At 38.6% G+C, this 23757-nt stretch overlaps 1 protein-coding gene across 3 annotated transcripts in view; it reads right to left on the bottom strand.

The window, feature by feature from the left end:
* The window catches only part of OXCT1 (3-oxoacid CoA-transferase 1), a 130294-nt gene that overhangs the window by 90735 nt on the left and 15802 nt on the right, over window positions 1-23757 (bottom strand). For 2 of the 3 annotated variants that reach the window (XM_058564162.1, XM_058564164.1), the window contains 4 exons: window positions 18716-18851; window positions 15366-15515; window positions 11116-11222; window positions 8792-8852 (listed from right to left, as the gene is read on the bottom strand). In XM_058564162.1, coding sequence (XP_058420145.1) covers window positions 8792-8852; window positions 11116-11222; window positions 15366-15515; window positions 18716-18851 — 454 coding nt within the window. The remainder of the gene's footprint in view (window positions 1-8791; window positions 8853-11115; window positions 11223-15365; window positions 15516-18715; window positions 18852-23757) is intronic. The other variant, XM_058564163.1, reaches the window with a different exon arrangement.

Below are 23757 nucleotides of genomic sequence, written 5' to 3'. Positions count from 1 at the left end.
TGTCATGTATTCTTCCTCTTTTTTTTTTTTTAACAACACTTTAAAAATATAAAAAAACATTCTTAGCTCTTAGGTGGCACAAAAACAGGCCACGGGCTGTAGTTTATCAATCCTTGTTGTAAATAATAATTGTGAACTAATATTATATAGAACATATACAGTTATACACAACATGATTCAGCCTTTCATTTAAAACAAATCAAAATGGTTCAACAGACTTCTTTTTCCTTTCCTTCCTTTCCTTTTCCTGAAGCAAGTACTAAAACTAGAAATATGCCCGCTTTTTCATGAGGCAAAAATTCTGCCCAGATACTTTTTCTCCCCCTAACCAAGGTGGTCAAGGATAAAAGATGCTCACTAAGAACTAATGAAGTATCACTTATAATGTACATATTTATAATGAAATTTAAAAGATTAGCTTTATACAGTGCAGGTTGATAAAATACACATTTGTGAAGCCTCAAAAATTATAAATAGATACAAAGTCAAAAAGCCAAAAATAGCTAGAATAAAATTCACCAATCCATCAAAAAGGGGGCTGTATTATTAAAACGACTTTCTTTTAGGATCTCTGCACTAACAATAAAAAATAGCACCAAAATTTGTAAGGATAATGGCATACAAATGACTTGCTGTAATTGGTATTTCTACCCCACAATGCAATGAAGTCCATTGTACCTGAGATAATGGAACTCGCACATAGTTGCTGCATTGTTACCAAGCAACAAGAAATAAAATGTCAGGGTTAGCACTTGATTCAATATATTTTTATCATCAATATACCATATTTCTATCCTGCTATTCTTCTGGATGTAAATGGTCATTAGGCTAAGAATTATATTTAGTAATCTACAAGAGTATGCAAAAAAAAAATGCAGTAAAGTTAAAACCGGGCAGTCGCCAAGTCTATGTTTTTTATATTTACTGCTTCCTTGGTAGAAACAGCAAATATTAACATAATAGTAATTCTATTACTGAGAAGATTATTTTGCCAAAGTACTCAACGACAATATGTCTTCACTAAATACATCTTCATTAGCATTCAAATATTTTCAAACCAATGTTGCATTTCATGAAAATTCAAGGAAATGAATGAATTGTTTTTAAGTACTCCAATACTTTGAAATAAGCAGAATCAATTGGCTCATTTAGTTATGTAAGAATAGTTTCATCTTATCCGTCAAAGCATTCTGTCTCTGGCTAACCTGTAGCACAAGAATTTACAGATATCTCTTTCAGAGTGGTTCAGTAATCAACTAAAAAAAGTAAAATCCAAAAGCATAAATAAAATCTTATAACTGAAAAACTGTAAGAGAAAGAAATGCAAATTAAAGATATTATATAACTTAAGTTTACAAATCAACCAATATAAATGATATCCATTGCTCACTACATCCACCCCAAAGTTAACACGTGGGAAGGCGACTGTATTCTGCCTTAGGATCAAGGGTTCCCAGGTTTCATGGTGGGTTGGTGGGAAGACAGTGTTCCTTCTTTTTGTATTGTATCAAATAGCTCTCTTACCTGCCCCCTTCCCTTTTTTTTTTAAAGAACTTGTGTGGAGTGTTCAACTCAACTGGCCCAAGTGGATGAAGTAAAAAGAATTGGGATAAACAGTTTCTTGCTGTCCTCCTTCTTCAGACTAACTAACGGAAGTAGAAAGCTTTACCAGGTCAATACTAATGTGCAGGGAAGGGCATTTAACATATAATGCTTCACACAGTGAATGTCAAATTTGACATTTCAGCCAAGTTCTCATAAATATCACATCTCCACATGTCAATCAGAGCTCGTGTATATGAATGAATCCCACACAGACACGAGCAGTAGTTGCCTATGTATGTCTGTGCCTTTGAAATTCAATCTGTCTAATGAAGTTTCTCAACATGGTTAGAAATGTTTGTCTTATGTGGTCAGAAGCTTTAATTTTTTCCTGTTTATACTTATTTTTTTTCTTTTTACTGTCTCTTGGAAAAATTATGAGTTTCTCTGCTTTTGAAAATGTAAAATCATAAGGCATTAGCAATCTAAAGATTAAGAATAAAAGAAACTTCAGAGGAAAGGAATTATGTTTATCCCTTAGGCATTTTCATTTTCTCTGAAGCAGGAAGGAAGGTAACCAAAGTCTCTAAAACACTGATCCATTAATTGGCCTGCTTGGTGGAGATTAAATGTTCAGAGGATCCATTGAAGTGATTAAGTTACGTGATTAAAATCCACTGTGTTCCCACCTTCTATTGTAAAGTGAAATAACAACCAGTTTGATCACTTCTGCTAAAGTAATTCATGAGGAGTTATCAACGCAAACTCCTTCAGACGGGGCCAGAGAGTCACAAAAGCCAAGAGGCTCCAATCTCAACATCACATTCTCCGTTCACCTCAGAGTTTTAACGTCAGATTTAGGCCTAATCATCCTTGGGAACTAAAATCAACTAAAAATAGAAGTCATATTTCAAATAGCCCAGAAGATACTGCCATTACTCTCAAGAAAGCTACCCTCATGTAAGACTCCTTGGCCGACCACCTTGCACTGAAGAAAGGAGGGTATGATAACCCTCCTCCTCAAACCCACCAGAAATGCTCCCACCTCAGGCCTTTCCACCTCTACTCCTTCTGCCGCCCAGACTGATCCCCTCAGACAGCTGCAGAGCTCTAGCTTCCTCACTTCCTTGAGGTCTTCACTCAAATGTCATCTCAGTGAGGCCTTTTCCTGACCACCCTATCTAAAATTTCAGTTTCTTCTCCTGACATTTCATGTCCCTTTTCATGCCTTGTTTTTCCTCCTTAACATTGATCAGGATCTAATACACTATATTTTACTTATTTATTGTATCTATTATCTATCTATTGTATCTATTATCTATCTTGACCATCAGAACGTTAAGTTCCATGAGGGCAGGGATTTTTCTCTTTTGTTCAGGCTGTATCTTCAAAACCTAGAAAAGTGCTTGGCACACTAGAATTTCTGAGCTTCATTGAACTTTCCCTAAAATGCCATTGAGATATATCTGGTACTTGTTTAAAAATAATACAGGAAAGAAGGAGATGGGGATGTGGACGGGGCAGGAGTGATCACGGGATGATAGCAACTGGAGCTGCGTGATGAGCTCAGGTGGTTTCATGACACTCTTCTGTTTGCTGTTGTGTAAGTTCATCATCCTTCACCATAAATATTGAAAACAAAATTTTTAAATATCATTTACACTGCAATCTCCACCTTCCTTCCCTCACCCACCAACCAAAAACAACACATCTTCCTGGCAGGATGGCAGATGTACTCCTAATCTTTTCCTCTAGTTAATCTCCTAAGGAGAGATGGCATGTGCCAGGCATTAGTACAGAACACAGAAGTCACAGTTCCCAAAGCCTGGCTCTTCTAAACAAAAAGTCTTAGGATATCACTTTGGACATAATCTTCCATATGTCCACACCTTATGACTTAGAATTTCTTTGAAAGCAAAGGATTGATAAACACAATATTCTTAATAGTGGCTGTCTCCATAGGGAGGCAGGTGGATGAAAATGAGTATGAGCAATCCTCTAATTCTTACCTCAAGTAAATTCACAGGTGTTCAATTTATTATTATGCTTCATAACCCACACAGGCTACATGTATATCATATTTGTGTGCATCAAATATCATAATATAAACAATGCTTTCATAATAAGGAACTATATAAATATACTATAATGTAAATATAATAAAAATAACTTTATTGAAGTCGTGATAACGAATAGACTTATTTTAACTGAAAGCTGAAATTAGCTAAAATAGTTAAAGAGGCCTTGTGTAAACCTTGCTGTCTTCTAACACCAGCCAGGGCACACGCCTCTTGGAGCCAGCTGGGTTATTTCAGTCACAGGCAGCCTCAACAGCCTTTGGTGGCTGAGTCAGACGACCTTTTCTGACAGCGTAGGCATGCCAGGCTGCTTGCAGGAGACAAAGCGTCAACACTCTCCTGAGTGAAGCGCTCCTGCCCCTCCCCCTAGGTTTTCTATTATAAATTGCTTAAAAAAAAATGTAGAAGTAGGTCATTTTCCAGAGAAACCCAGGATGGTAGGATACGCACCTAGGAGACTGGCAGAGGGGCCCACAGGGAGTTGAGGGGTTAACAAGACCCCTCCAAAAGCCAAATGAATTCCCCTTGGAAGACATAACAGTCTTGGCTACTCCTTCTTATACACACAGAATGCAATGCCAAGAGTTGTTCCCTGGCTGTTTTTGCACTTAAACTTGTGAAGTTTATCAGGGAAGACTTCACCCACTCAAAGAGAGAGAGGTCCAGAAATAACACTGTCTGGGCTAAAAAGAGAGTTATCTCTCTGGCATGTGTGCCAGTATGCACACCCACTTGTACTATTTTTCCCAAGTAACTACCCACTTTTTTAAGAGGGGAGGGGGCGGAGATACAGCCAGCATTCACTACATCACAACTTTGTGGTGAACCATGCAAATGGCTGCAGGTTTTAAGAAATATGAATGCAATATTCATATTGGTTTTGTTAAAGGGAAAAACAGACATAACTGATCACCTCTTTGGTTTTACACAACTCATATGTTTGTTTAGAACACATCTGAAAAGGAAAACTTTTCTGAAAAGGAGTAACGTTTCCTTTTTACGGAAACTAGAAATAAGCCACGTCAAGGGCAAATTTGATATTCTCTTTAATTCAAGATAAACATACTGGTTTACTTCTTGACATAAAACATTTACTGGAAATTAATGAGAGAAGAAATCATGAGCAAAAAAAGCTTGCATGTTCCTTTGCCACCCTGCTTCTAAGTCCAAAAATTTTAAGATGTCTAAGGGAATTATCATTAATATTTTAGATATTTATAGTTTTACCCTCCTTAAAACTCAAGTGACAAGATGTAAACAGGGAGAGAGGCTGAAAGGACGCAGCATTGTGGAGTGGCAAGGAGCTTCAGGAGACAGACTCTAACCCAGATTTTGCCACTGAAAAGTCCTCTATTTCCTCATCTGTAAGAGAAAGGAAGAGGAGCTAAGAAGTCTAAAAAAAGTCTTTGTCTGAAATGCAGGGTATAGTCACTGTTATAGTTCCTACTGCTTAAGATGCTGCAGTACTAGAATAGACATTCAATCACCATGTTTAGGGAAATTTGTGAAAAGCTGCAAAGTTCAAAGAGGCTACACAATAGAATGAACGGAGTCCAAGAGAAAGACTGAACGAACCCTTAGGGCTATCAATCACAGGATGACACTTTTCCCAAAGCCATCTCCAAAGTAGATGGTACTGGAGGAAAAAAAGACCATAATGGAAATAATTGGCAAGAAGGCCAGAGATAGAGGAATAGATTGGCCAAAACCTCCCTATCTGCTTGATTCTAATAGTCAGCATTTAAATGGCCTACTGCTGGAGATTCAATATCTTTCAAGAGCTTGAAACATCATCCATTTATGATGATTTGAGAGTACCTCATAAAATAATGGAAAAGAGCAGACAGCCTGGAATCAGTCTTTCTATGGTTCTATCCTAGCTCCACCTAGCTGTGTGACATCAGGTATGTAACTTAACCACTCTGTGTTTTAAAGTCCTCATCTGTAAAATGAGGCTAATGATGGTTCCTACCTCATAGGACTATCGTGAGGATTAAAATAATAATAATGTACATAAAGAATACAGAAGTAACTAATACATAATAAATACTAGATTAATGGTAGCCATTATCTTTGTTAATATTTAGCAGGCAGGAGAATATGATGGTAATTATTTATCTCTGAAGATTCCTCTTAAATACTACACTTCAGAGACCAGCTCATGATCATCCATCCCACTAGGATCACCATAAAACAAAGCAGGACAGGGCTAGAGGAAAAGTATTATAGAATCCTGGAGACCAATGCCGGTAATGGACTGCACAGAAGAGGAGCTGGAGGCCCACGGTACTTACTAGACTCAGAATAATCCAAAGTCACAATGTCAAAACACACTTCATATCAGAAAATGGCCAGTCTATTCATCATCCCCAATTCCAAATTATTTTCCACTTTGGAGCGCACAGTTCTTACAATTCAACCTATGGGCATGTGGACCCCTTCTACTACGAGCATGCAGAGGGCTCAGGCTTATGATAATCTATCATCTAAGTAGCTGTTTTGCTTATATTCCTAAACTAGAATGACAAATTAGATTTCATCTTGATCCTTCTAATTAAGCTCTGTCCAATAAAACTTTATACAGTGATGATAATGTTCTATATCTATACTGATCAACACAGCAGTCACTAGCCATATGTGAAACCGAATTTTTACTTTATTTAATTTTAATTTAAAGTTTAAAAGTCACATGTGGCTAGTGGCTACCATGCTGGACAGTGCAAATACCGTCAATTGGAAGTGGCTGGCTACAGCACGGTATTGAAAGGGATCCTAATGGGAGCTTGGCCTAACAGGAACAAGTGTGCTATGTTAGATCTGAGATGTGTGTTCTAGGACAAGCGACAAGCCTTTATCACATTTGCAGGCTCAGTTAAAGGATTTTATCTCCCTTTCCTTTACACCAAAAGAGAACCTCTCTTTCTAATATCTACAATGATTCTCAGATACTTGAGGGTCATTTTCTGCTCTTAGAAGAAATAAGATTGGCTGAAAAGAACCAGTTTATAAAGGAAGAAGAAGAAGAAAAAAAAAGAACTTCACCCGGAATAATGCATAATGCCCCTTGATACACAGAGAAGAAATATTAGTTTCTAGCCGTTTTATAGAAGTACATAAAATCAATATAGTGTTAAACTATCGATTATTTTAAGCTATGTTATAGATCTTTCTTCATCTGTAATGTTACAGATGTGTGCCATGGACAGGTCATTAAGACGATCCAATAAATAAAAAAAATAGATTACACAGAGAGAGCAAACCACATTTTCTATTTTAAGTGTAGAAAAAATACTACAGCCATTGCAAAAGAAATTACCACACCTGGGTTGAAAGTACCACATCCCCCAGAACTTTAAAAATAATCTACCTCACTTTCCAAGAAAGGAACAGAACTCTAACATTTGATTGTTTCAAAAATACCACTGTACTGCCTCCATGAAATACCATCTTGGCCAAGCGTATGGAGGAATCAAAAGATGTCACATACACAACCAACCAGCTGGGAGAAAATATCCGCAAACCATATATCCGACAAGGGGTTAATCTCCGTAATATATAAAAAACTCACACATCTGAACAACAAAAAAACAAATAACCTGATCAAAAAATGGGCAGAGGATATGAACAGACATTTTTCCAAGGAAGATATACAGATGGCCAATAGGCATATGAAAAGATGTTCAATATCACTAATCATCAGGGAAATGCAAATCAAAACTACACTAAGATATCACCTTACACCCATGAGAATGGCTATAATCACCAAGACAAAAAATAACAAATGTTGGCGAGGACGTGGAGAAAAGGGAATCCTCATTCACTGCTGGTGGGACGCAAACTGGTGCAGCCTCTATGGAAAACAGTATGGCGATACCTCAAAAAATTAAAAACAGAAATACCTTATGATCCAGCTATCCCACTACTGGGTATCTACCCAACGAACCTGAAATCAACAATCCAAAGAGGCTTATGCACCCCTATGTTCATTGCAGCATTATTCACTACAGCCAAGACGTGGAAGCAACCCAAGCGTCCATCAACAGATGATTGGATAAAGAAGATGTGGCATATATATACAATGGAATACTACACAGCCATAAAAAAGACAAAATCGTCCCATTTGGAACAACACGGATGGACCTGGAGGGTATTATGTTAAGTGAAATAAGCCAGACAGAGAAAGACAAACACTGTATGACCTCTCTCATATGTGGAATATAAACTAACACATGGACAGAGAGAACGGTTTGGTGGTTACAAGGGGGAAGGGAGGGAGGGGGTGGGCACAAGGGGTGAAGGGGTACATTTATATGTTGACTGACAAATGATAATGTACAACTGGAATCTCACAATGTTATAAACTATTATGACATCAATAAAAAAAAACGTTTTAAAAAAAAAAAGTCACATACAACACTACTGTCATGAATCAAGAACATATATTTTCATTTCCAGATCCCAGGACGGGTTCCTATAAAGCCTTCCCAAGGGAAAGCTATCTCAAACTCCTAGGAAAATTTGGTTCCAAGGTGATCCTCAAAATCTCAACTTAAGAATCATTTTGAAGTCTCCTTTCAGGTTCATATACGTATAACCAAAATGGCAGGGTTTTAGTATAACCACCTGTTTCCATCCAGAGCTTTAACTCTGGGAAGGCTCTAGAATTATTCAAGTCTCTCCCAAACCCTGAGACATCCAAAGGAGAGTCCGTTAGTGCCTTAATTCAACTGCTCTGAATAGAACCACATCAAAGCAATTATTTGTACTACCCTCTTTCTTCCTCAAAGAATTCACACTATTTAACACAGTAAGAAATGAACTTCTGATACAACGTACTATTTTCCTGGGATTCTATATACAAAAATTCATCTTGAGATTTCACCCAAGAAGATCTATTTAACACAAGTACCAAAGGACTTTTATAAGCCATTCTATGGCTTGATTCCCAAAGAGAACATTCTAGTGAGATCCTAGCTAAGCAGAAAGCTAATGTTACAGCAAAATTTCAACTATGATGTATTTAAATAGAATCTTTCCATATGCAAAACAAAAAAGCTGTCATTGTTTGTCCTCCAAAAAACAAATGAACTGTTGTACTTTTTCTTGAACTAACACGTAACATCAAGTTAAAAAATTAACATCAGGAAATCAGAAATAACCTGTTCTCTTACCTCCACCACTGTGGTTTCTGCAGCTTTGCACATGGGCAGGTTGAAATTCCTGGCACTTTTCCTACATCAGGGGTGGGGGAAATAAGAAAGTGGAGAAAGAAGACCAAAAATAAGATGCACTTCTTTCAGCTTTAATTATAGATTAAAAGAATTTCTATAAATTAAGAATCTGTGAATTTTAGCAAATCATATTTTCCATTAATGAAGTTTTATAATTATTTTATAAATGAAAATAATAGAATGCCCACTTCACTTAATTATATGGTTTTTAATGGGGTTGAGGGAAAGAGGGGCTATTTTTCAGTTTCAACATATAGATTACACCCAGGAAAATAAAATGGATATTAATAAATATATTTAAAACTAATTTCCCTAAATCTTTTAACAGGGATACCACTTTATTTCTATAGTTAATTATTTCACTGAACTTGCTCTTATTAAAATATTAAGGAAAAGCAGCACGTGCTTCATACGAGAAGGTATAATAATTACATTCTCTATTAAAGAGAAGCCTATTGAAGCCTATTGCAGAAATTAAATGAAACATTCATTGGTAATTTGTGAGTCATCTATAAAGATAATTCTGGAGAATCAATTTCTAATGAAATTTTTGAACCTACAACCCCCACATCAGACCCTGAGGTGTAAAAATTTCAAGAAGGTGCCAATTTTGCTGATGGTTTTGCATTCCCACATTTCTAAATTAATGCACTTCCTCTAACCATAAAAATCTAAATGTATTTTTGTTTCTGAGAGTGTTCAGTTGATAGAAAAATTTCTTTGGTAAAGGGAAACAAGTCACAGGTGTTTTACTAGTCATTTAAGCCACTGATGTTTATTTCACTTGGATTCAAGAACAGGTGTGCCCTTGAGAGGAGTCCTGTGTACTTTCACAAGTTGTTGTGTTGGATTCCACCAGACATGCAGCATCAAAGGCTCCAAGGGCAGAGTGGCCAGAGGTAAAGGCATACAGGGCTCTCCCACTTTAACAATGGCCTAGACAGACGTCTATACCAGTTGTCTCACTAAACATGAAGGTGGTCCTAGAAGTCAGTATCTTAAGAATCTAGGTCACTTGACCATTGGTGATGAGTGCTCTCATTTCACATTACTGTTCAATGGTTACTTAGCATAAACCATAAGCATAAAGTCTTTGCTTAGAATAGCCCTTGTGCAGTCTTTAGATAACTAGAGCCAGGGAGTGGAGCACGGATAAACTCATGGAAATATTCTAAATAATTCATTTCCATTTGCTACTATACAATTTTATTAATTTTTTTTTAAAAAGCAACTAAAGTTTGCAAACATTACACCAAGGTGTCAGATAAGGTAGACAGGATGCTAATTACCAAAATTAGCTGTAATTTCAAAAACTGGCTGAATTCAAGAAATCAAATATAGTATTAATATTATATAGATTCTTCAGAAATGAACAAAGACAACATGAGAGTGGTCACTGAGAATTTAACTGAGATTGTACCAAAGCCGCATTTGGTAAAGATAAAAAATTGCGAACTAAAAGAAGCAAATGACAATATTATGAGAAAGAAAATGATTTCTGTAACCTAACAGATAAAGTTTTCAAAACCAAATATTTTGGAAAAACTTTTATATGTATATTCAAAGGTGGTATAATTTTAACAACTATATAATCTATAAATCCAAGATACTAAATACTTGATATTTAGTATGCTTAGGATAATCAAAAGATCTTGAAATCTATTAAGCCTATGGCTTAACATCCGTGGTTATCCAGATAATGAGAATGAAAGTTTAGTATTACTAGGTTAATCAACTTTTCAGATAGAACCTTTATAAGTATTTCCCAGTAGACACCAATAGCACTGGAAAAAAACTGATCTCAAAGATTATTAGCAATATCTTTCCAGAATATCAAAGTAACTTAGACATTTTAAGATAATGCACGTAACAATATCAAAATTAAATATAATTGTGTGGTTTTGTCATGTTTTCTAAGCATGTCTCCACATTATAACTGGTCTTGGTGACTAAAATACACAGGGAAAAAAATAATTTGTATGTGACTATATTCAAGGGCGTATAGATTCAAATATTTAACAAGCAGAGCAACATGGACACCAACCAATCAGAACAGACTTCCATGAGTATACTACACCAGCGAGACCACGTGGCAGTGGCCCTGTATATATACATATACATGTGGGTGTGTTTGATTTTAAGTCTTTTCTAAACAAATTTTTAAATAGCAAACACATAAAGATATCCATTTTATAATCACAATTTAGGAAACATAAAGTTGCTGAAATGCATTACGTTAATATTTTTTAAAACCATCACACTACCTGAAAATCACGTTTCCTGCTCGGTCTGCCTTCCAGGCTTTCACCAAAGCAAAATCCCCTGTAATTGCTTCCTCTAAAATAAAATGCCGACCATTAAACTCTCGCACCTGCAGGAGACAAGGAGGGCATTGTCAGCGATTTGCACAGGTCTTGTTTGATTGTAATATGTGCTCTGATAGAGGCAGATAAGAAGGATACGAGCTTAGTCAGAGAAAGTTTCTCAGAGAGAGAAGAATCTAAGCTGACACCCGAGGATGAGTAGGCAACTAGGATTTAGTTAAAGTGGTGGAAGGCGGTACCAAGGGAACAGCAAGTGCAAAGGCTCAGTGACAAGAGAGAGCTTGGTAAATTTGAGGAACCAAAAGTTCTACATGCCTGAGGCATATACTGTGTGTGTTAGTATTCATTTTATTATTTGCATATATAGATTATGTATTGAATATGAAAAATAGTCCCTCTTTCCCTCTACCCCAAAAATATATATATATAAGTTGCATGAAATGGCCAACGTATTGTTTTTGCACATAAAATAGTTATAAAAATCCATTCATCTCTCCTAATTAATCTATAATCATCTGTTGAGATTTTAATTGGGATTCCTACGATTTGTAGATTAATTTGGAGAGACCTGGCAAGCCATATATTCCCACCCATGAGCATAATATATGCCCACATTTTTTTTGAAATCTTCTTTTACCTCCTTCAATAGTTTTATAACTTTCCCCATAAAAGCTTTGTATATTGTTTTAGGTTTATTCATAGGGACTTCTGATGCTACCATAAATGTTACACTTTATTCTATTACACCTCCTCTTCTGTCACTTCTGGTCTAATGGAATGCTATTGATTTTTGTATATTTACTATCGCTTAATTTTACTATGAACTTGTGGAGGGTGGTGGCCGTGGTGCATAAAGCAAAACTATGCTACGGCATCATGTTCCTTTTTCTTCCTGGGGATTTATCTCCAGGAATTGAAACAAAAAAAGAGGAAACAACGTCACTCGGTGCACTCCACCAGTACCCAGGATGGGAGTCACTTGAAGACAGAGCTCCATTCTCCTTCCTACTGCACCCCCTAGTGGACAAACTGCATGCATTCTGCAGAAAGCTTCAGCAGAAGAGTTTTGGTACGTTTACTTTTCTTCACTACAGTTTAAAACAGAAATCCTTTCTTAAAGAACAGTTTCCTAAAAGACATTATCCCACTTTCCTGCTAGAAAAGATTAATGAATTTAGAGAATCACTGATAAATGAGGGTCTTAGGATGAACTTAGACAAATTACATGAAAGATATTTATAAGCTTACATCAATAGACAAAATTTTTTTTAAGAGTCTTATGTATTTCAAAGTCATTACTGTGAATACCAGTGATGACAGCTGGGTATTTTACATACAGATCTAGAAAACCAGGCTAAATATATGCTAATCCAGGGCAGAATTTAAAAATTGGTGTTTTTTTTCTATCCCAATTATATAATTTCCTGATGGGTCTACACACTAACTGTTGCTGAGTGTTAGCTATTCTAAAATTTAAAAACAGGCAAGGAACTGGTTTTGTCAAACTAGCTATTATATTCACTTGAAAGAGTTACGCATTTCACGGTCCCCTTACTCATCTTTCGGTCCTCCCTTGAATCCACTCCCTCTCAGTGAATCCACTCAGATTTTCACGCCCTCCACTCCAGAAAAACCCCTCTTCAAGGTCGCCAATGACCTCCACGTTTCCAAATCCAATGGTCAATTCCCAGCCTGTATGATCGGCCTCTTCACACTCTTTGACACAGTTGATCACTCCCTCTTTTGTAAAATTTCCCTTGTCTTTCAAATCACCAGACTTGCCTGGGTTTTCTCTTCCCTCACTAGACACTCTTTCCCATTCCTCTTTGCTGCTCCTTCTCCTCTTCCCAATCTCTAAATGCAGGAGGTGTTTTCCAGCTGCACCCCAGCCCTAGCCACTCTTCTAGTCCCACAGATTTAAATACTCAATGCCGATACCTCCAAAGTTCCTATCCCAGCTCTAAACGCCCCCCAAGCTGGAGCCTACTGAGCGCCTCCTCTTGGAGTCTAAAGGATGTCCCAGATGCACCATCCCTGATGGCTCTCTGATTACTCCCATGCTTTGTCCATCACAATAAGCAGCATACTTGATTCTTATCTTTTTTTACACCCTACAACCAAGCCATCAGTAAATCCTGTTGGCTCTACTATCAACATATATCCTGATTCCAACCACTTCTCACAAATTCCACTGTTACCACCTGAGTCTAAATCACCTCCCTCTCCCACCTGGATTAATACAACACCCTCTTAATCTCTCTCATTGCTTCAGTTTTTGGCCCCCTACCAAAAAAAACTCACTTCCCAACAGCCACAGTGATCTTTCCAAAACGTAACTCAGCTCTCCCACTTCTATTCAAAACTCTCTGTTGGCCTCTCACCACTCAGCCAAATCCAAACTCATGTGATCTGGCTCCTGCCTCTCTTCAACCTCCAATTGTACCACTGCCTCATCGGCTCTGTTCCAGTCTCACTGCCCTGCTGTTCCACACGCAGGGCAAGGCTGCCTCAGGACCTTGTCCCTCTTCCTTCTGACTAGAGCACAACCCTATGATCTTTGCCTGGTTCATTCTCCTATTTTATTCAGGTCTCCACCAAATGTCACCTCCTCAGAGACGTTTTCCCTGACCCAGTCTGGAACACCACCTCCTTGGCCACTGACCACTCTCTCTGCCTTTACCTGACTTGATTTTTCTTCACAGCACTTTCAGTACTGACATTATGTGTTTGTTTATTCATTCCTTCTGAGTTCTGCACTAGCAGAGGGACTTGGTCTAGATCTTCCCTTTTTCCAGGGTACTTAGACCAGTGCCTGGCAAATAGTACGACTTCAATAAACATAAGTGAATTAAGGAATTCACCCACTTCTTCTTCCTAACCTAGAGAAGGGAAACAAAGAGCTAACAAGAATTGTTTCAAGAAATCATCTGTTGTATTTCTAGGAGATTCAGACAAAATGACAAAACTACTAGATTTATGCACCTGACTCCAGGCAGAATGAACCTAGATATTCAGGACAAATCCTAGTCTATCCCAGGGTGAGTTAATGCTATAACTTCTAGCAAGCTCTCAAAGTATTAACCCAATTTTTCTGGCATCTTGATCTATATTACTAAGATCCATTTTAATAATTAGGCTCCTGTCTTTTACTTTTCCAAAAACTTTTTAAACCTAATTAGGCAGTAAAGAAAGAAGATAGGATGTAAAAAATGTTAATAAAAGCTTTGAGTCAATATAGGTCACTCCAAGCAGAAAGGCAAAGCTCCAGATGGAGGACGCGGCGGGAGACAAACACCGAAGAGCAGGGGACACGTTCGATGACCTTTTATCTTCCCTCAAAACACGGGGGCACAGAGCTAACATCCCTATAAGCAGAAAGGTGATGAGAGCCCTTGATTTACTAAGTTTTCTCTTCCCTAGAGCTAAGCTCCCCATTTCTGCAAACTGTGCTAATTCTCTTGAGCCACATGGGCAGGGAGAAGGGAATAAAATACAGTAATGAAATATTGGCGTGGGCAATTTTTAAAATTGGCTCAAATCTGAGTACCTCAAATACCTATATCTAGAGTTCTATTTTTTTCTAATATGTGAGTGAAGTTACCTAGTATAAAGGTGCCCTCCCATCGGCACTTCAAATAAAACTAAGTCATTCGGTCTAAAGCTCAAGTGTGTCCAGTGCACAAAATGAAGGATAAAGGAGACAATATGAACTCTCTCTATCTCATTACATAATTACAACTGTCCCCTGCTTTTCAAGATTGTAGACAAACTTGTGATTTCCTTGGCTTTCTTTGTCCTCCTCTAGTCACATCCAGAAGGGGCCTGGGCATGAAGAGTTTAATACCATATATATCATACATCTATTCTATTTTCCACTTAAACATGATCGGCAATTATAAATGCTCCTAAATTTGTTAAAACCTCTCATAAAACTAATCTTGACTCACTCATCTGATAAGGATTATAGTTTCTTTTCTTCGTATTTATTTATTCTGGTTTCTCTATGTGATTTTAATTATTAGCAGATCCTCAGTTTTAGCTAGAAATTTTATCTGAAATAGTTACATAAATGAATGATGGTGTTTGTTCTCACACAAAGGTGATTTTATACTTATTTACCCAATGAGTCCACCTGGAACCCCATGCTGAAAGATGCCTCCCGGTGTTACCTGGATGGGAGTGCTCCTTACCTCTCTTGGCTTGCTGGCAATGGCAATGCTGCCATCTGTGTTGTATTTGATTGGTGACCCTCCTTCTTGCACCAGGGTCCCATACCCTGTGCTGGTGTAAAATGCAGGAACTCCAGCCCCACCTGCACGAATCCTCTCCGCAAGCGTGCCCTACAAGTGAGCACCCAACACCCTATAAAGAGTTCATGAAGCACACTTTGTATGTGGACACACAAACATTCACAGAAGTGGTTCCTACTCTCTAGAGGCTTATCACTCTCAACAGTACCTAGCGTTGTATACTGGTGTATTTCACTAATGCTGTACACTAGAAGATTCATTTAAAACAGTTACTGTCTCTCTAGACAACAACCTCTCTCTAGTCTTAATCCACATTCAAAATGTAACTGCTTATTTGTGTAATCATGCTTCCTGCTTCCAAGCCTCCCACTGGTTTCTTGACATCATATTCTACATCAGCCTATTTGTAATATTTTTAAATTAATTTTCAAATCTGAAATATATAACTTAAACTGTACACATTAAAATACATATAATTAAATTTTGTGTTTTACTGTGTGCTATATGTAGCTATGGCCTGAATCTTATCCATTAATAAGTCATTATTATATAGTAATAATGTAAAATGTTCAAAGTGATTTAGAATTTATTCTAAACCATTCTCCTAAGTATTTTTTCTACTACATTACCTGCTAAGGAAAAAATCCAAAGTTAGGCAAAGACGACAACATATAGGTAAACTGGGTTTTTAAAGCCAAGAATATTTCAAATTTTGTTCCAGAGCAGAAACAGCTATACGCAAAGTTTCTTTGTGTCTTCTTTTGATCATCTTTATCTCCCTCCTAGATAGCAGTGATATCAAGCCCAATTTCCCTAGCTCTCTCCCACCCTCAACTGCCCTTCCACTCAGTCTTCCCGTAGGAGAATAACTCGGGCCCTGAACATTTCCTGACACCCTCCCTAACACTGAAACCTACTGTAATGGTCTATCTACCTCATATTCATACTAGAAAATTGACTGGTTAATCAGCAATAAGAATTGGTTTAGGTATTAATGACAGGGTGTTCATATTGTCCCAACCTGAAAACAATTTTCTACTTTAACTGGGGCCTTTAAATACTAAAATCAAAGAAGGAACTAATGGTTGGGATTTCAGACACGGAGTCACTCAAGTAGGTGGGATATTCTGGGGAAGGAGGGACTTGTGGAATAACTGAAAATCTTCCAGATAACTGGTTCTCTACTCTAATGGACAGAGATGGCTCTACTTTCGTCGTAGGTATTTTAAGTTACAACATGCACAAAATTAAATCATCAAAACAACCATAATAACCCCTACTTTAAAATATTTTTTAGAGCCAGCCCTGATGATCTAGTGGTTCAAGTTCGGCGTGCTCCGCTTCGGCGGCCTGGGTTCAGTTCCTGGGCTTGGAACTACACCACTCATCTGTCAGTAGCCATGCTGTGGCAGCAGCTCACAAAGAAGGACTAGAAGGATTTACAACTAGAATATACAATTATGTGCCGGGGCTTTGGGGAGGGAAAAAAAAAAATAGGAAGATTGGCAACAGATGTTACCTCAGGGTGAATCTTTCCCAGCAAAAAAATAAACTAAAATAAAAAATAAAATATTTTTTAAAGTTCACCCTCCCTGAACACTTTCCTCCTTCTCTCTGTCCAGCTGGGCAAGGGCCTGAAAGTAGACTATTTCTACAGGCCTTCTGTAGGTACTACCCACATCCAGCTCCCAAAGGGAGTCATAATCCCTACCAGTTCATCGACACTCCCTCCCCAGATCTCAGGCTGCAAAACACATTGCCAGGGCCACTGTTTATTACGTGCCACTAAGATGGGGAGGGAGACACTGACCTCCTTTAGTTTAAAGAAAGAATATAAAAGAAATAATAAGGAAGTTCCTCTACCATGTATATGCCCTCTGAAAAAATAAGGGCAAAAGGTATAAAAGGTAATTCAGAAGTTAATTTTCAATAGCTCCACAACTGGAAGGATATGGTATCTCAACCTATAATGTGAAGAGGAAAAGTATATGCTATGGATTGAATTGTGTCCTCCCCTAAAATTCATGTTGAAACCCTCACCCCCAATGTGACTGTATTTGGAGATAGGGCTTCATGGAAGTCGTTAAGGTTAAGTGAGGTCATAAAGGTAGGGCCCTGATCCCATAGGATTAGTGTCCTTATAATAAGAGACCCCAGAGCACACTCACTTGTACACATGCTCGCTCTCTGGCTCTCCCTATTCCTCCTTCCCTCTACCAAGAACCAAATCAGCCTTCACTGTGATCTTGTACTTTCCAGCTGCCAGAGCAGTGAGAAATAAATTTCTGTTGTCTAAGCCACCCAGTCTGTGGTATTTTGTTATAGTAGCACAAACAGACTAAGACAGTATACCTTTTGTTATTTTCTAAAAACTTTAAACGAAAATTGGAAAATACCAAGCACAATGCAATGCTATGAAAGCACAGTGCGAACACTATAGAGGAATCAGGTGTGACTGCAACACTGTGAAGCCTCAGGTAGAAAGAACAGTTCCTCCATGCATGTTCTCTCTAGACAAGCATACACTGTGATTTAATTACTGAAGATTTTTTATAAAATTCTGCTACATTACATTATTACCAATTTGGTACAGTCAATGGTAATAATATTTTCTGTTGACAAAAATAAAGCAGAGTAGTGGGTTCAGTTGCAGAGACCATGTCAAAATGGAAGACCAACACATACAATCTGTAGACCCTTGTTTTACTCAAATGACTTCAGAAAGTTTCCTCTATGACAAACTCTTCAATCAGTTAGGAGATGGTGTACATAATGAGTGGAAACTTTCTAGATTAACTGCAGTAATTGCTTGCTCTGTAACAGCATCAGTTCCCTGGAGATCTGGGCTCTGCTCTCAGCACTTACTCTGTGATGTAGCCAGTCTTACCCTCCATGGGCTTCACTCTCCTGGTATGTCTCAGCAAGACCAAATTACTCACAAATTTCTAACTCTATGATTCATAGGAATTGACTTTTAGGACAACCTTCAAACATTTCAGTAAGTCCTTTTGCAGGCTTCTAGCACAATATACATTATAGTGCCAAACTTCAAAATTTATCCTGCAGCCTGGATATTTTTATTCGAAATACCTTGTTTTTCAGTGCACACTGACAGAAAATGTTAGTCCTCAGCAATCAGCAGGTGTGACCTACGAACAAAAATTCCTTTGTTTGGCAAAATAGCATCATCTCTGCCTTACCTCCCTTGCACAAAAAAATTTCTAGGGGGGGAAAAGGTAAATTTTAAAATAAGTTAGTAATTTAAAAGAAAAGCAGAGAAATTTTCTTACCTGAGGTGTCAGCTCTACTTCTAATTCACCAGCTAAGTACTGCCGTTCAAATTCTGCATTTTCTCCCACGTACGAAGAGACCATGCGTTTTATCTGCTTAGATCGAAGTAAAAGGCCCAAGCCAAAGTTGTCAACCCTAGAAGGAACATGAAGGCAGCTTACAATCAAAGGAACATCTGAGAGAACACTAATATCACCAACATTCAAAAATGTGAAATTTTATTAATTTAGAGAAAGCCCCTCTACTAGGCATTTAACCCACATTCTCTCTCAGTCCCCACCACCCAAGGATCCTTGCAAGGTGACTGTTCTTTTCTTATTTTACAGTTGAGGAAACTAAATCTCAAAATGTTTAAGTGATTGGTTCCAAGATCTTGGGCAGTAACTGACACAGCCAGTATTGAAACCCACAATCCTACCCTGCACCTTTCATTCTTTCCAATGCTCCAAAGTGATTCTGAATTAGAAGATGAGCAAAGAGATGGACTGGTTCTTGCCCTCCGCTGCGGAGGCCTACATAACTGCGGAGGCAATGTCACTGTCCTAACTTGCACTGACCCCAAAGGAAGTTTTGGATGGAGAAATTTTCTGTCCTAAAAAGGGGGGAGGGGCATTCTCTTATTTAAAAGAGAGAAGAACAGCATACTCTTGAAATATAGACCCAAATTATAAATATGAACATTTTCCCTATATCATAGATATTTTGCTCAAGAAGATTTACACACTTAAACATTTTTAACGACAACAAAAAAAATCAGGAAATTAATCTCAAGCCAGTGAAAAGATTATAGGTAGTAAGAATAATGCTATGTCTATTAAGTTACATATAACACAGTTTAACATCTCTACTAAAGTGGCAGTTCCGTTTATTCTTAGGAACGGTGCATGTAGTATTGGCTTTTTTCATTAGGTGAAAGTCTCTAAGTTGGTGCTTTTCTTACTTATTTCTATTACTTTTCAAAGCAAATTTCAAGCAAAGTCTATAGGACAAGACAGATTAATAATCAAAAAAAAACTTTTGCACTTTTAGTCACCTTATCCCTCTCTCCCACTCAAAAGCTTCAAAAATACTTTAACCAACTAGATAAGAGAAAACATTTCTAAGATAACAAAGAATACTTGAACTTTAGCTATAAAACTATTTTTTTAAAAAATATGGTGAAAACCACAATGAGACACCACTACAAACATGAAAGAATGGCTAAATAAAAAAGAGGGAAATACCAAGTGTTGGCAAGGATGTGGAACAACCAGAATTCCCATATATGCTGAGGGGAATGTAAATTTACACAACCACTTTTGAAAAACTATTAGCCATATCTATTAAATACTGAACATATTCGTATGCTACATCAGCAATTCCACTCAGTCTATACCCAACAAGAATGCACACCAAAAGATACATACGAGAATATTCATAGCAGCACTACGCATTATGGCCAAAACCTGGAGCCTCCCAAATATCCCTCAATAGCAGACAGACAAATTATAGTGTATCCACACAATGGAATACTACACAGCAATGAGAATGAATGATCTACAACCACTAGCAACAATAGACGACTCTCACAGACAAAGTGTTGAACAAAAGAAACACAAAAAGAGTACATACTGAATTATTCCTTTTCTAGGAAGTTCAGAGTCAGACAAAACTAATGGACAAGATCAGAAGTGAGGATAACGGCTAACCTTGTTAGTGGGAGAGGAGAACAGTGACTGGAAGGAGCATGAGGGGGACTTTCTGGGGTACTGGTCATGTTCCATTTCTTTACCTGGGTGTTGGTTACATGGGTGTGCAGCCTATAAATATCCATCAAACCGTACACCAATGATATGTTCACCATTCTGTGTTACTCTGTATGACACTTGAAGAAAAAAATTTTTTTTTTTTTTTTTTTGATGAGCAAGAGCAGCCCTGAGCTAACACCTGTTTCCAATCTTCCTCTTTTTTGCTTGAGGAAGATTGTCCCTGAGCTAAAACACCTGTGCCAATCTTCCTCTATTTTTTTGTTTGTGGGACACCACCACAGCATGGCATGATGAGCGATGTCCAGGATCTGAACCCGCAAACCCCAGGCCACCCGAAGCAGAGCACGCAAATTTTACCACTACACCACTGGGCTGGCCCCCAAAAAATTTTTTTAAAGATATAAATGTAGTGACAAAGGCCAGAGTACCTCCCAGGAACAGAAGTCTTTATTTGTGATCTCCCTTGTAACTCCTTTAGTGCTCTGATGGCTCTCCCCATGGAGCTCTGTCATCTATATAATTCATTCATCCAACAATCCTTTACTGAATTCTTACTCTACCTAGGGCTGGTATGTCAGGTCCTGGGCCATGGGCAGCTGAGATTTTCAAGGAAAAGAACATGGAAGCCTATTATTACAACAGAGGGAGAGATGTGCTAAGAGAAGTCTGTGTGAAGTGTGATGAGAACACTTAAGATTGAGAACCCAACAGTTAGAGAGGAGAAAGAGGGCGGAAAAAGGCTCACAGAAGGTGACACTTGAACAGAAGAAAAAAAAGTCTCTGAGAGTAGAGGTGAGGTGTGGAAGTGATGAGGGAAGGAGGCAGATGGGCAGCTTTGCAAAGGTATAAAATGGTGTGACGGGCTCAGGAAACTACATGTTGAGCGTGACTGGAATATGGACGGAAAGCAGATGCGAGGCAGGAGAGGTAGAAGGCTGGCCAGGTTGTGATCTGCCTCATAAGCCATTTCAAGAAATTAGGATGTCACCTTGAAGGATATGGGAGATCCTGTGAATGACTGTAAGGAGAAAATAATGGGGTATACAACTAATTGGAGAGGTTCAGAGATGAAAGGCAGGGAGATCAGTTAAGAGGCTTGAAATAGTCCAAACAAGCAATGATAAGAGTCTGAACTAAGGTGGTGCAATGGGAATGGGGAAGAAGGGACAAATTAAGGGATATTTGGAGGAAATAATTCATAATACTTGTTGCCCATCCTGACATAGATGCAGACCCACTCCAGAATTCTGGCTGTGGCAATGGAATATAGTGGAAGAATGGGCTGGGGAGAAATTAGTCTAATGATCAGTGGTGACACCCACTTGTCTGACCTGGAAAGGTAGTAAGTATGACACCCTGTGTGACAAACCACTGACATTTCTCCTAACAACCTCCTTTTCTCCCACCTTCACTCCATTCTCCATCCTCATATTCCTCCCACCCACAAGTGGCCATTCTCACTCAATGGACTCTTTCCTAATTCTTAGAATGTATCATTTCCAAGCCTCTAACTTCCCCAGGCAGTCCTGACACACTGAATACCTCAAAGTAGTCCAGGTAACAGGTAATAGTCAACCTTCTATTAAACTTGTTTTATAGTCCTAGCCTTCCAATAGTGAATCAGATAACATTTTCCACCCACCATGGGCATAAAAGAAATAGCTACATAACATAAGTATTTTATACACTATTTTCAAGAGTGTACTTTTCATATATGGGGAGAATTCCTTGAAGATTAATAATACACTTGTCCACTAGAGGACTCTAAATCACTGAAGATTGTCTGTCTAGGCCTCTGGCTCTTCCTCACACTTTCAGACACACAATGCTTTCTCTATTTGTTGTTATTGTTTTTCTGTTTTACCTAATCCTAATTAATGCCTAGTTAGGCCCTCAGTTTTTCAGGTTAATAATTTTATTCCCTCAAACTCAGCACCACCTGTAGCCTTCCCCATCACCTGATGGCAGCCCCATCCTTACAGATCCGCAGGAAACAAATGGGTGATCTTTGACTTCTCTCTCACACTCCACACCAACTCTATTGGGAAATCCTGACTCTACCTTCAAAATCTATCCAGAATCTGACCACTGGTCACTCCCTCTTCTGTGACTTGCACTACCTCTTGGCTGGGTACTGCATAAACTTCTCTGCTTCCACTTCTGCCTCCTACAATCTACTCACAAACTGACAGCCAAAAATGTAAGCATAAAATAAAATGTCAGATCATGTTACTGCTCTGCTCAAAACCCTGCAATGGTCTTCATGTATTCAGAGTAAAAAGCAAAGGTCTCTAGAATGGCTGCAAGGCCCCGCGTGATGGGATGCCCTCGTGATGGGACACCCTCTGACGTCTCCGACCCCACTCCTCCCTTCCTTTCCGCTCACTTCTCTACCTCTGCTGGCCTCCTTACTGTCCCTCAAGCACACCAGGTATACTACCTGAGGGCCTTTGCACTGGCCTTTCCCTGTCTTGGAAACTCTTCCCTCAGGTATCTGCACGGCTCACCCCCGACTTACCCCACCCAGAACCCCAAACGACACACCCCACCCCCCGCTTCCTTCAAGTCTCTGATCAACAGTCACCTCAATGAGTCCCACCCTGATTACCTCATTTTACACTGAAACCTGCCCCTCCACCTTCACATTCCCAATCCCCGTTTCTTGCTCTTTTCTTTTTCCCATAGCACTATAACCTCTAACATATTGGAAAATTTACTTCTTTGTTACGTTTACTACTCATTGTCTGTCTCTCTCCACTGTAATGGAAGGTCCACAAAGGCGGGAACCTAGTCTGTTTTGTTCACTGCTGTCCCTGAGCACCTGGAAGTGTACACAGCACACAGAGGGTCGCTTATAAACATCTGTTGAGAGCCGGCCCTGTGGCTTACCGGTTAAGTGCGTGCGCTCCACTACTGGCGGTCCAGGTTTGGATCCCGGGCGCGCACCAACACACCACTTCTCCGGCCATGCTGAGGCCGCGTCCCACATACAGCAACTAGAAGGATGTGCAACTATGACATACAACTATCTACTGGAGCTTTGGGGAAAAAAAGGAGGAGGATTGGCAATAGATGTTAGCTCAGAGCCGGTCTTCCTCAGCAAAAAGAGGAGGATCAGCATGGATGTTAGCTCAGGGCTGATCTTCCTCACAAAAAAAAAAAAAAATCTGTTGATCATTGTTGAATGAATTTATTGCTCAATTTCACTATCCCCCTCCTCACTGGCTCCTCTCTAACAAAAATGAAAATCATCAAGCCCTTATATTGGATATTTTCTGTTTGCCCCTCCAGAT

The sequence above is a fragment of the Diceros bicornis genome, chromosome 20, assembly GCF_020826845.1.
Source record: "Diceros bicornis minor isolate mBicDic1 chromosome 20, mDicBic1.mat.cur, whole genome shotgun sequence".
Lineage (NCBI taxonomy): Eukaryota > Metazoa > Chordata > Mammalia > Perissodactyla > Rhinocerotidae > Diceros > Diceros bicornis.
The sequence above is the reverse complement of the archived record's forward strand: the minus strand, read 5'-3'. Positions and strand labels throughout refer to the sequence as shown.